The 14696-nt window shown below is 38.2% G+C and overlaps 1 protein-coding gene across 4 annotated transcripts in view; it reads right to left on the minus strand.

Annotated features, from left to right (window-relative positions):
* Window positions 1-14696, minus strand: part of Arhgef12 (Rho guanine nucleotide exchange factor 12) — a 133656-nt gene that overhangs the window by 47768 nt on the left and 71192 nt on the right. For all 4 annotated transcript variants that reach the window (XM_027411891.2, XM_027411890.2, XM_027411889.2 and 1 more), the window contains 6 exons: window positions 10200-10298; window positions 9226-9275; window positions 5678-5735; window positions 3279-3457; window positions 2043-2120; window positions 1743-1862 (listed from right to left, as the gene is read on the minus strand). In XM_027411891.2, coding sequence (XP_027267692.1) covers window positions 1743-1862; window positions 2043-2120; window positions 3279-3457; window positions 5678-5735; window positions 9226-9264 — 474 coding nt within the window. In that variant the 5' untranslated portion in view covers window positions 9265-9275; window positions 10200-10298. The remainder of the gene's footprint in view (window positions 1-1742; window positions 1863-2042; window positions 2121-3278; window positions 3458-5677; window positions 5736-9225; window positions 9276-10199; window positions 10299-14696) is intronic.

A 14696-nucleotide genomic window follows, 5' to 3' on the forward strand; every position in this document is an offset into this window, starting at 1 on the left:
ATAGGTTAAATGAAATGTTAAGAGTTAGGTAGTAACTAGCTTGAACTATCAGCTAAGCATTTTTAATTAATATTAAGCCTCTGTGTCAGTTATTTGGGAAGCAGCTGCTGAAACACAGAAAAACTCCACCTACAAATATATAATGAAAAATATACCAAAGCAGGAGACCTGACACACCATGTGACCTTAACTATGTCATTTAGCCAGTTTAAGCCCTAATTCTTCCAACCACAACATGGAATTTTACTTTAAAATTAGCAAAGATAAATTATCTCAAAGAATTCTTGTCAGTTCTGTGAAGATATGACTTTTACTAACTCAAAAATAGTAACAACTCATCAGCTTTTATATATTTTAAGTGCACAGGCAAAAAGAAAGTAATTCTACAAGCAAGGGGTCATCTTCCTTTGAAATAAGTACATGAAGCCATGTACATCTCAAATATGAACATTATAGGATGTCCAGTTGACATTTTTCTAAGCATAGGTCCATCACCTCCATAACTTAAGCCTTACAGCAAGTTCTACTAAAACCTACTTTAAAATAGCAATAAAAATTAGAGATATTAAGACCATAAATATGAAATTATGTATGTGGGACATCCCTGTGATTCCAGCACTCAGGAGGCTAAGGCAGGAGGATTGCTTTAAGTTCCAGGCCAGCCTAGGCTACATAGCCAAGTGTGAGGTTAGCAAGGACAATACAGTAAGACCTTGCATTTGTACAGAAAAAACAAAGACTATAAACTTGGCTAGTTATGGTGAGGGCACACCAATAATCCCAGTATTTGGAAGGATAAGGTACGAAGCATTATAAAAGTGACATGCTGCCTACCAAAAAAATAAATAAATAAATATTGCAGAGTGGTAGTGCCACACGCCTTTAATCCCAGAACTTGGGGAGTCAGAGGCTGGAAGATTTCTGTGAATTTAAGACCAGCCCAGTCTACAGACCTGCTTCTAAGATGGCCAAAGCTACACAAAGAAACCCTGTTTCAAAGAAAAAAAAAAGTAAATAAATTAGTGAATGAATAAATAAGCAAACAAACAAGTAAATGCTAAAGCTTGGGAATCCTCATAATGAGTCTGGATTTCTCTTTTGTTTTGTTTTTTTATTTCTTTTCCTAGAGTCAGTTTCTCACTTGGTAGCCCAGGCTGGCCTCCAAAGTACAATCCTCTTCCCTTGGCCTCACACCCAATGTGCTGTGATTACAAGCATGTATGTCATGCCTAGCCTTGAACTATAGTCCTGTCACTTTTGAGCCACAGGACTTCAAATTAACAGTGCAATCCCTCTAGAGGTCTTAAGTACATTTGTAAAATAGAAGAGAACAACAGTATCTAACTTTAGGACACTAAAGAATGCCTGCCCATGTATACCCCATAATGCCCTTGCCTGGGTAAAAAATCTCATGTCCCTACGTAAAAACATATCAGTTGTCACTGTGACAATGTGAACCACAGAAATGCAATATTTTCAACAACATTTTTGGCTTGTCACATCAAAGCAAAAGCACGCAACTCTTTCTTAAAATTATAATGGAACAAAGGCAAGCAAACAATCAGAAGTCCACATTTACTTTTGTTAATCATTATGTCCGAAACATCCTACATGGAACATCCTGTTATCCTATGCTAGAAAAAAATCACTTTAAAAGGAAACTATAAAATTCTCTGACACATTCCCAGCAAAAAAATTTTTTTCCTGCAAACACTAGGCAGAGCTTTCAGTAATGCCATTACCTGAGCAGAGCCTGTGGCTTTGGACAGCTGCTCTTGCAGCTGCGGGATGTGCTTCTTGGTCTCCTGGATCTCCTTGAGCAATCTTTGGGTAGCTGTTCGGTTGTAATCTTCCTGTAATAACTGAAAGTTATAAAGATATTTTAGGAATTAATTATTTAAGTCATAACAATAGAAAAGAAGACCACTGCTAGCACAACAGTTGGCGGCACCAGTACCATTCTCTTGACTGAGAATGGGCAGTAGCAATTTTACCCGCACTCAGTTTCCCTGGCCTGCAGAGAGCCCATGCTAACTCCATACCTGCAGCCGCTCCTGTTCTTTCTGTAACATTTTTCGCAGAATCTCTACTTTCTGATTATGGACCACATTGTTTTCCTCCTAGAAAAGGATAAGAACACAATACAGGGGAATTAAGGCTAAGATTGAAGGGCAAAAGAGACTGTTCTATGTCAGCTCCAACCCTCAGTGTTGTTTAGGATATTCTTACTCCTGGCAGTTATGAATGAAGATAGCTCATTCCATTAATAAAGTTACAAAAATAGGTTTGCCTTTTCATTTCGCCTTTACTAGACTATGTTCGAGAGAACATTAAATGTGGGTATCGGTTGGAGAACTGGAATTACAGAAGTACAAATCTATTATTGCTACTTCTCTCAATTGAGGCATTACTATCAATCCCCAGGCTTGGTTCTAATTGCCAGCCTAGCCTGCCTGAAATCTGAGACAACTCCCCAACTCATCACTCCTTGTTTTACAAATTCCTATGTCTCCCTATAATCCTGCTATAATCACACCACTCTCCCGTTCACAGCAGTGTTGAATGGATTCTCACTGCTTACTCAGTAACTTGTAAACTTGCTCAGCAACTGTGAATACACAGATGACCTCCTTTTGGTAAGCCATCTCCCACCACATACCTCCTTAGCTAGACAAAAGTCTTGCTTTTCTGACAACAGTGGTACTTTCCTGGCTCTCCAGCTATGTTTATTCTGTCTCCTCCATTTCCTCTCCATGGCCACCACTGTTAGCCATTACAAAAGCTAAATTCAAACACAACTATTCTATGAAGACCTGGATGTGCTTTTTCCTCACACAACTTAGTATTTCCCCCTTATGTCTACATTCTAACTCTTTTTGTTACTTAGAGTCTTAACCTCAGTCAGTAAAAGCTTATCAAAACCTCCAATAAGTCAAGCAGTATTTCAATCATTAGAGACACAATGGTAAACAAAACAAACTCCTATCTTCATAAAGCATACACTGTAAGATGACTAAAGACTTTGAATATAATCTAAAAATATAAGCATATTTTGGGAATGGTGCATTGTTTTGTACATGGCAGGTGTCTAATAGTTGTTCAACTAAATCTGCCATGACAACTGTTTCAAAGAAGTATGTAACTTCTATGATAAACAGGTATTTCTTAGACTCTTCAATGGAAGTTTGCTAATCAGTTTTATACATCAAAATTCTTCATATAAAGCAGAGGCATCTTTCTATAACTGAGTATCTACTGAGAATATGTTCTGTTCTTACCCCCATGAGCACAGGACTAGTGATTCTCTCCATATTCCCACTTGCTCCAGGGGAATGAGGGGATGTCATAATGGGAGACATATGTCCAATGGCTGATGGCTCTACTTCAGAATCGGCAAGTGGAATCTGGGGCGACCCAGGTGGGCGTCCCTGGACAGTGAGAGCTACATAGGAACCAGCTTGAGGTGGGGAGGTGGGAGAAAAAGAAGAAAAGGAAAAACAACAGTGTTGAGAAACTTTTTAAAAAACTTTTTTCATTATTTTGTTTCTTTAACTGGGCTAGTGGGGATTGTACCAACAGAATTCATGTTAGTCAAGCGACTTACCACTAAGCTAAATCGACACTCCTTTAAAATATTTTTTATCTCAAGACAGACTCACTGAGTTGCCAAGCCTGAACTTGAACTCATTCTGCAGCAAGGCAGCCTTTGAACTTGTGAAGATCCTGCCTCAGTCTCCCATGTGTTGGGATCACTGTTGTGTACTGCAATGCCCAGAAGTATACCTTGCAAGGCTTTCAGCCTCATACTCTCTCTGTGAGAAAGCCATTCATTCCCTCTTACTAGTCCATATGCTTGCCATGCTCTAGCTCTTTCTAGCCTTCTTTAGCTGGTTCAAAGGAAATCAGAATTTAATCACTCCAATAATGTTTGGAATGGGCATTAAAAAGTAGGCCACAAGAGAGCTCATTATTGTAAGTGGTACTCAGGGTTACTTAAGTAATAAGGAGGCAAAGAGCCAAGACATGATCTTTAAAAAAAAAAAAGAGAGATATCATTAGGGCTGGAGATATAGTTAAGTTTGCATCGTGCTTCCCTAGCACACATGATGCCATGGGTTCCAACCCTGGCACTATATAAACGAGGTATGAGGTTTATGCTTATAATATCAGCACTAGGAAGGTAAAGACAGTAGTACCAGCATTTCAAGGCTAGCCTTGGCTATACAATGGGTTCAAAGCCAGCCTGGGCTACATAAGACTCTGTCCAAACCCCAACTCTCATCCCCATTTCCTGAAAAAGGCCTTAAAAGAACCCAGTTTTGCTGCTGTTTTTAAAAAGAACTCAGTTGGTTGACTAAGGTGGACAAGGCACACACATGTAACTCTACCTCTGAAGAAGATGAGGCAGGAAGGCTTAAGTTCAACGCCAGCCTAGGCTATCCAGCAAGTACGAGTCAAACCAAACCTATACAGTATAACTGAATAACAGCTCACTGAATTTATTACAAAAAAGTCTGTCTACTCAGTAAGAAAAGTGAGTGATTCTGGTTGGCCATAAGTAACTCTCTCTCTCTCCTTTTTTTTTTAGCTGTACTTACTATGAAACAATCTAACACAATCTTACATTCCTTTTCTGTTACATTCTGTTAATTCACAGCTTTCTCTTTGGACTTTTATTTTATTTTAAAACATGACAAATACCCAATACCCAACCCAGATCAGAACAACAACAAAAACAAAACATAACAACAACAAAACAAAACAAACAAACAAAAAAAAAAAACAGGTTGTTCAGATGGTGAGATTCTGTGTCTTCTTTCTCTACTGGTGCAACAGTCATGCTGTCACTGGTGCAGAGAATGAAGCCATTAGAAAGACAATTTCTTCTGCAGAGTTAAGTGGGAAAGTAAAGCTGGGGCTTCAGAAGTGTATGGTATGTAGCCCAGGCCACTCAATTTCAATAATTCAAACACCCATCCCATAGCATTCACTTATAATCAAAAGTCACAAAAACCACTGAATCCTCTTTACATAACTCCTTTAAATACAGAGAAACTGAGGCCCAAGTGTTGGAGCTTGGCCTGCCTCACCACCAGCAGCTAGAGTATCACCTACTTTGACCCTACATTACAAGAGTACTGTCAGTTGCTAAACAGAAGTAGGCCAAGGCAGATCTGAAGGTTATAAATTCGTAACTTTGCACTTCTCCAAGAGCTTTTCTTGAATTACACAAGCATTTACCCAGCAGAGGTAACATAACTACACTACATGATTTTTAAAGTTCTTCAAGACATTCTATCTGATTCTCAACCTCCTTGCTGGCTATGCCTTTCAAATACATGTACTAAGGCAGGGAGTTTACAAAAGGTAATTACTAGTAAGTTTTTACCTTAGACCTTCCAAAGTGAGTATATGGGGGAGGGGTGGAAAATACCAGTCGAGGGGCTAAATCTAGTTCACAGACGGTTTTGTCAAATGAAGTTTTCTTAGAACCCTGGCATACTCATTCATTTCCTTATGGGCCACACATGCTTTTGTGCTACAATAACAAGCTCCAGTAGTAACTATGTAGTTCACAAAGCATAAAATACTTGCTATTTGGCCAGTTTCAGAAAAATGCTTGGTGACCCTTTTAAGGGTTTGAGAAAACAATTAAAAAGAAATAGCATTCACCTACATCTGATTAGTTTCACCACCTCCAGATGGTTTGAATGAGTCACCAGAGTCCCATTCACCTGTGAGAAGATGAAGAAAGTATGGTCAGACAGATAGATCCTAAAATAATAGCTATATAGTGACTTTAGGAGTTACAGTGTAGTAATTATAATAAACATTTGGTCTATATTCATTTGTACCACTATGTATTCAGCAACAAAATGAACTTGAAACAAAACAAGACCTTCATTTAAAGGTGGTGGTACATCCAACCTGTGGCCACCTTGCTGCATGCATTTTAGGATAGCTAGGAAGGCAAGCCAATCCATTTATAGATGACAATGTCACATTGTGATGTAAAAGGGGGTAAATATCCATAATTTAAAGGAAACTGCAACTTAGTCAACATGATAAATACAAAATATACTTGAAAACATATTTATAAACCCTTCACATTGGGGCTAGACAGAGATGGCTCAGAAGTAAAGAGAACTACGTTGCTCTTCCAGAGGACCCAGATTCAATTCCCAGCACCCACATAGTGGCTCACAACTGTAACTCCAGTTCCAGGGAATCCAATGCCCTCTTCTGATCTCCATGGGCATCAGACACAAATGTGGTGCACAGCATACAGGGAGGCAAAACATCCATATACATTTAAAAAAAAATTTAAGTTAAAAAAAAAAGGCCAACAACAACAAACCCTTCACAGTAATCCCAGCACTGGGGAGGTGGAGGTAGAAGATTAATAGCAGAAGGCCAGCCTACCCTATACAAGACTCTATCAACAAGCAAAAATTTTTTCCTTTTAATCATTAACAGTTGAATGACTTTTTCAAAATTATAATAAAAAATGGAAAATAGTGATTATGTAATAACACTGAAATTTTCTTCTACTTTTCCAAAATACGATGTAATCTTTATAAAGAAACTTAATTTTTCAGACAAATTTAGGTATAAAATATGTTATCCAAGGTCTCCATTAAATGAAACAAATTAAGGTAAAAATACCAAACATGGATTTAACATTAATTTTAATTTTTTTCTCTCATGCAAGTATTTTCAATTTAAAGTTCAAATACATCAGTGTAGGGAGCTGTGGAAACAGCTCAGTCAACAAAATGCTTACTGTGTCAATCAAGCTTGAAAACCTGAGTTTGGACCCCAGAACCCACATAAAAATGCTGCCATGGTGTCAGCCATTTAAGAGTCCTAGTGCTGGGGAGGCAGATGGGACAAGCCCTGGACTTTGCTGGCTAGCCAGCCCAGTCTAATAGGCAAGCTCCAGACAAATGAATGAGCCTGTCTCAAAATCAGCCCAATAGCACCTGAGTAACAGCACTGGAAGTTGTCCTCTGGCCTCCACATACACATGGACAAACACACATATACACAACACACACACACAAGGAAAAAAATACAACAGTACATTCATCATGCCTCACATAGATGTTGATGCTAACTGCAACATTTAATATTTGAGATAATCTTTTAGCATGCAAACATGGACACAGACCCTCTGCTTTTCTTCTATCATACTGTTATCTCTCAACACCCATACTGTGAATCTAATTAATCTAGTCTTTCTGATTGTTATTCTTTGAGAGGTCTTACTATATAGATGGCCATGAACTCTCTATCCTCCTGCCTTATCCCAAGTGCTGGGATTGCAGTGTGAGTTACCATGCTGCTGTAATCTAGTCCTTCTTAAAGCAATGGGGTCTTTTGCTTTGTCCTCAGTTCATGCACACTTGGCTTGTGGGTTGTTGACAAGTTTTCAGTGTATAAAAAAAGAACTCATGTGGCACATTCATGCATGTATTTTCTAAGATATATTCCAAAAAACAAATTGGCTGAACAAAAGTTGTACACTTAAATTTTTAATTCATATTTACTAATTTCTACCAGATTTTACCTGATGCTGAAACCCATGAAAGAAGCCATTCTACATAATCATTTTATTCCAAGTGTGAATCATCAATCATTAAACAATGACAATGAAATACATTTTTCATATAACATTTTACTTTCTACTTCACTGTTATCAATGACATTTGACCATAGTCTCATAAAAAAAAAGCTAGTTACTTCAATTACTCTGGGTAATTGTCTGATAAAACTATTTATTAATTTTTCTATCAGAATTACTATTTTATTATAACTTATTCATTTAATTTTTGTTGTTTTTTTAGATAGTGTTTGTCATCCTGGAACTGGCTAGGTAGATCAGGCTGGCCTCAAATCTGTAGATGATCTTCCTGCCTCTGCTTTCCCAGTATTTGGGTTACAGATGTGCCCACACCAACCAAGTTCACATTTTTGTAGTTAAAGGGTGCTCTTGAGCTGGGAAGACAGCACAGTGAGTAAGAGTGCTTGATGCACAACTCTGGATCGCCAGCATCCATGTAAAAAGCCTGGTGTGGCTTCCTAGACCTTTATGCCCGCCAGGAGGTAGAGTTGGGGGAGAAGAACGAGAGGTAGAAACAGAAGGATTGCTAGAACTTTATCACTGCAAGCCTAACAGAGGGGATGAGGGCACAATGGACAAGTTCAGTGAGAGACTCTGTTAGGGAATAAGGCAGGCATTGATAGAGGAGGTCTCCTCTAGTCTTCACAAATGTGCATATACATATACCTGCAACATGTGGACCTATATGCATATACCATGTACACACACAAGTGCTCTTTACAATGAAGGGTATCATGCTCTTAATGCAGTCAAGTACTTTCAAGAACATTTTCTTTCCCTATATAATTACCTTAGGTAATCAAATTATCTAGCAGTTATATAGAATTACTGAGAAATCCATTCCTCTTCTAATGATCAGAGTTCACAGGGCTTGGGCTGAGGATACAGATCAGATGGTCAAGTGCTTGGCTAGCAGGCATGAAGCCCAGGTCTCATTCTGCAGGACCATCTAGGCTACAAATGGTGATGAGCACCTATAATCCCAAAACTTGGGATGTAGGAAAATCAGAAGTTTATGCCCAGCCTGGGTTGCATGAAACCCCATCTCAAAAATGAACCCTCAAGGCCTGTTTCTAACCTCTAGTATCTTATAGCAGAAGTCTGTATTAGTGTCACAGTTTTACTAATCTATACCATCTCCTCTCAAACATGACACTTTTTCTTCAGCTACTCATCTCTTGCTTTTTTACTTTTTGTTTGTTCTTGTTCTGGTGCTGGAGATCAAACCCAGGCCTGAAGTGTGCTAGGACTCTATGCCAGCCCTCTTTGAAAAGCTCATCTGTAACAACAAATTTACAAGAAATAACACACCAGCACAATCCTATTTGTATGAGTATTTCTTGCTAACAAATTAACTTGGCCAAAAATGAATATTACAAGGTAAGCTATTTTCCTACTCAAGAACAAATATGACTCCATTTATATAAGTCTTTTCTTATGTCTTTCACTAAAAGGTGATGTTAACTTTAAAACAAAGGAAATAAGTTTGTATAAAAGGCAGAGAGCTGGTTTTTTATTTAAAAAATCTAGGTGGAAAAAGGAATATAGATAATGTATGTTATGCAATCATATCAAGAGTTCCACGGTAGCTTTGGCTTTACCTTGATGATTCGATCACCTGTTTGTACTCCAGCCCGCATGGCTGCTCCATCTGTGTGAGAAATGAATTGCTTAACATATGATTCACTGAGAAGTATTTTGAAAGAGAAGTAATGTAATGTAGCACAAATAAAAAAAAACTAGGAGTGCAGCTGGAGAAACAGTGGAGTCTGGAGATGCAATCTAAGGACAGGCCCCTTTGGTCTGAGGTAGAGTTAAGACCTAGTGGCTGGCTGCTTTACTTCTCTGATCTTCAGCTTTAATCCCAATATCTGTCTCTGGGTTTTTATTATTTATGCTACAATGTAACAACAGTTAAAACATGGGAGGTAAAGTACGGCAGACTTGGGTTCAAGTCACTCACTGAAGTGTCAATGAGACTTGTTTTATGACTTTTTTACTTGAAGACTCAGTATCATCTATAAAGTGTTATCACCTTTAATATAAAATTATCTACCTGAAATTACAGCAACCAAAACAAAAGAATCCACTATATTATAATAGCAAAAGGTATGACTATGATTTGGGACAAACATCCATATCTCTTTAATCTATCTCTACTAAACCTTCACTTTAATGCTACAAAGAAATCAAGTTGTAGAAATGTCAGTTAATTAATGACATATAAAATATCATGACCAAGAAATTATGTGGTTTCTATAGTTATAAAAGAACTGTTTTCTTGCTATAAAATCACTTGGAGCGATTAATTCTATAGCCCAATTTGACAAATATGGCATAAAGGTCCACATCCTGCAGTCTGTATAAGTCTATTCTGGGCAAGAGACATCATATAAGTTTTGTTATGCTTACTCTGTTTCAAAGTGACAAAACTGGTTTTTGTTTTTCAGACAGGAACTCACTATGTACATACCAGGCTGTCTGAGAAATCACAGAGATCCCCCTGCCTCTGCCTTCTGAGTGCAAAGATTAAAGTCAATGCCCCGAAACAAAACTATTTTTTAAAATGCCTTGCCTTCTTTGACAGATTGTACGAAGACTGGATTGTCTCCACTGACTGTCAGCCCAAATCCATTGTCATCTTTCTGGATGATCACACAGCGTTGAACAAGACCTGCAGAACAACCACAGAGTAAAGGGGGGGGGAGTGAAAGAAATGATTATGTATTAATGATGAACAGTTTTCTAACTGGAGAAATGAAAGGTAACTCATGAAGCCCCTATGAACACTAACCCCATAAAACAAATATAAGAACATCACAAAGAACCATGGGTACCAGTGTCAATGGAGAACAGAATGGACTATCAAGGACAAGCTGCAACAAACTGAAAAGGATGGATTTTTAGAGATGAGACAATTAAAAGGAAAGCCAATTCACAGCTATGCTAATAATTTATAATAAAAATTCTTCCCCCTAGCTCTATGCTTTAATTAGTACTTAACCCAAGAAAACTAAATATTATAGGCTTGCTGGTTAGGAGCATCAAATGGAAAATTCCAGGGGATTCCAATCTTAATCTCAGAAAAATATACTGAAGGAAAGAGACTGTATGAAGACAGGAGTGTATACAGAATACCTGCAGCTACACTGGCAAGAGCTAAGAGAAGAACAAGAGAAAAACAGAAACAAGGAACTACCTGTAAACTCAACTGTTTCATCTCCAGCATATACTTAGCTGACTCCTTCTATCTAAATAACAAACTTTTGAAAACTGTTAAGGCAGATAAGAGAAAGAGGAACCCTGCAGGCTAGAGAGTTGGCTCATGGTTAAGACCACATGCTGCTCTTCCCAGCACTGTTGTCAACAGGCTCACAAATGCCTGAAACTCCAGCTCCAGGGGACCTAATAATACCTTCTTCTGACCTCTATGGAGTACCCACACACATATGTGACATATACTTTATTCAGACATATACACATACATACAAAAGAAAAAAATATTTTTAAATGAGAGAAAATGGAACTCAACTAAAAAAAGTAACAACCCAAAGTAGAACCCTCATTAGTTCTATTTTGTAAGAGATCACATCTAAAGACCTAAACTCTGGGTTAGCCTGAGACTTGATGTAAGCTTTCAGCTTCACAGACATAAAGCAGCTCATCAAAAGCCAAAGTACATGACATGTAAAGTAACACCAAGATAATGATGATTAGAAAACACAAGCTTCTAGTAGAGTTTATAGGTAATCTTTACTAAGTCTGATGTATAAAAGATATGTGAATGACTGCATATTAATGATGTAGTCTTGCCATCTATACTTTCTGATAATAGCCTAACACCAAAAAGTAGAGAGACCAAATCTCCTCATAGAAAGCATGAATGTGAGCATGTACCCTACAGAAAATGAACATTAAAACCCCTGAGGGCTGGAGGACACATGCAACTGCACAGAAACAGACCAAAAGAGTAAATATAAGACCAAAACTTTAGCACTGGCCAAGGCGGCATACACCTTTAATCCAGCTTCTCTCTGGAGGCAGAAGCAGGAAAATCTAATGAGTTTCAAGGCCAGTTTGGTTGGTCTACATATCAAGTTCCAAGCCTTCTCAAAAAAATAAAAACTTTTTTAAACAACTAAAAATATTTAGGAGACACAACAAAAGAAAAAATTTCAAGACCTTAGGACAGTGGTTCTCAACCTTCCTAATACTTCAACCCTTTAATAAAAGCATCTTATGTTGTGGTGATCCCCAACATAAAATTATTTCATTGCTACTTCACAATTGTAATTGTGCTACTGTTATGCGTCATAATGTAAATATCTGGTATTCAACCGCACATGACGAGAACTGCTGCCTTAGGAGGTAAGCACAGATTTCATTAGGCACAAAATGCACCATCAACGAAAAAACTTCTAAAGAAACTATAGCAATGAAAAGATAAGCCATACACAGTGGAGTATATAAAATCTAGTAAAGGCCTTTAATCCCAGCACTGGAAGCAAAAGCAGATCTCTGAATTCGAGGACAGCCAGGGATGCACAGAGAAACTCTTGCTCAAAAAAAGAAAAGGAAGGAAGGAAGGAAGGAAGGAAGGAAGGAAGGAAGGAAGGAAGGAAGGAAGGAAGGAAATAATATAATAAAATAAATTCTAGTAAAAATTCTGTATCCAGTTTATACTTTAAAAGCAACTCCAGGAGCTGCAAGATGGCTTAGGAGTCTAGAACACTGGCTGCTCTTGCAGAAGACCTAGGTTCAATTCCCAGCACTCCCATGGCAGCTCACAACCTCCTGTAACTCCAGTTCCAAAAGATCAAACACCCTCTTCTGGTCTCCAAGAGCACCAGGAATATATGTGGTGCATATATGTACATACAAAGAATTCATTGATATAATATAAAAGTACATCTTGAAAAAAATACATTTCTTTTCAAAACATATGATTCAATATTGAAGGCCATATTGAAAGAAATATTTAAATGAGCAAAGGAAAGTCACACCAATAGTTAAAAGGCACATTCAAGGTATTTAACATCTGTAACATTCAGGGAAGTCTTTGCTCAAACCAGAGTGGAGCTATTATGCACCAATCAGCACAGCTGAAAATGAAAAGACTCGGCATACCAAGTGTTGGCAAAGATATTGGTGACTAGAATTCTCTTAACATTGTCTATGGAAGTGTATAAACCCTTGGGAAAACAATTTGGAAATGTCCTATAAATGTAAGATTACATTTACATATGAAAACAACTCAAATATCCATCAACAGATAAAAGGAGAATTATGGCACAGTCATACAATAAAATGTTATCTTGAGAGAAAAGGAAAAAAAAGGAATGCTTTCAGACATACAACAAACATGGATGAATAACAGAAACAGCATGCTAAATACAAGAGTGTACACCATACAACTCCAAAAAGAGAAGCCAAGCTACAGTAGCAAGAAGCAGAAGGGCAGTCACCAGAGAACAGCAGAAATGACTGCAGCTGCAGAAGGGACAAGGGGACTTTCTGAGTAATACACATGATCTATGTCTCAATTAGCATAACAGTTACATGGGTATATTCAGTTGCCAAACTGATTCAAACCACACAGTTAAGAGTATGGTTTTACTTTTTTGTACTAATACCTCAAAAAACCAGCTTTCAACATTAAGAAATACTACAATCTTTCAAGCCTATTAACTACTAAGTAATAAACAATATTTGTTTTCACAAACTCACCACTCATACAAAACACTAAATTGTAGTGAGGGTAGAATAAAAATAACCCTTCAGAATTCAGCCTTTTTCTTTTAAATGTCTATGGGTGTTTTACCTGCCTATATGTGTACCTGTGTACCACAAGCACAACCAGTGACTACAGAGGCCAGAAGAACTGGAGTTGGAGGTGATCACTGAGCTGACACATGAGAGCTGGGAACTGAACCTGGGTCCTCTAGAAGAACAGGGAGTTCTCTTAACCACTAAGCCATCTCCCTGGCCCCCAGAATTAAACCTCTTAAGATATGACACAGTATTGCAATGTAAGCCATGACGCTGTGACAGGAAAATGAACAAGTTCAGGGCCAACCTGGGATATTTAGCAAGACTTAAGTCCTGCTCCCATCACCACCCTCAAAAAAGAGAAAGTGGAATGTGGAGGCCCCCTTAGTTGTCAGGAAGCTAAGGTAGAAGGCTCATTTTGAGCTGTGATGAAAGAGGATGGATTCAATCTTGTTCACTTATGCTGTAGGATTTCTTTCAGGAAGTAGGAAACGATGGATATGAATACATAAAGTTGAAAGCATTCTCTGCAAATCTCAAGTAAACATGATCAAAGAGTAAGGGCATAGCAGGGCTGGAGGAATGTCTCAGTGTGTTAAATGTACTTATTGTTCTTCCGGAAGACCCAAGTTCAGTCTCCAGCACCCACATCAGGTAGCTAGAGCTGGAGTTATGGGGGACCCAAGACCCCTGGCCTCTGTGGGTCCTTGTGTATACCACAAATGGGCATACACACGTAATTAAAAACAATAAAAAGTAAATTGGATTTTTAAAAAAGAGTAGGGGTTGGAGAGATGGCTCAGAGTTTAAGAAAGAGCACTGTTGCTTTTGCAACAGGACCTGCTTTTGGTTCCCAGCACCCACATGGTGGCTCATAGCCATGCTTAATTCCAGTTCAAGGGGATCCAATGATCTCCTATGACTCCCCTGATGGCCATGAGGCACACATGTGGTACACATGCTGGGGAAAATACATGCATAAAATAAAATTAAAAGTAAGTAGCATTTTATAGAAATTTTCTAAACCCCATCCTTGTTTCCTAGAAATGTAAATATCTGGGCCTCCTCGACATTATTGAAAATTTCAAAATTGGTATTGTGACTTTAACAATAAAAATCAACTGCTTCCCTGTTTTTGCATACTGTCTCACAAGATCTGAGAACACTGTATGAAAGGCTTCTCTGTGTGTGGCATAAGAATGTGTTCGTATACATGTGTGCACATGTGGGAAGGCCAGAAGACACCATTCAGTAAGACTAGATGGCCGTCAAGGCCCAAATATGCTCCTGTCTGTCACCTCAG

This window comes from Cricetulus griseus, chromosome 4 (assembly GCF_003668045.3).
Source record: "Cricetulus griseus strain 17A/GY chromosome 4, alternate assembly CriGri-PICRH-1.0, whole genome shotgun sequence".
In the NCBI taxonomy this organism is placed as follows: domain Eukaryota; kingdom Metazoa; phylum Chordata; class Mammalia; order Rodentia; family Cricetidae; genus Cricetulus; species Cricetulus griseus.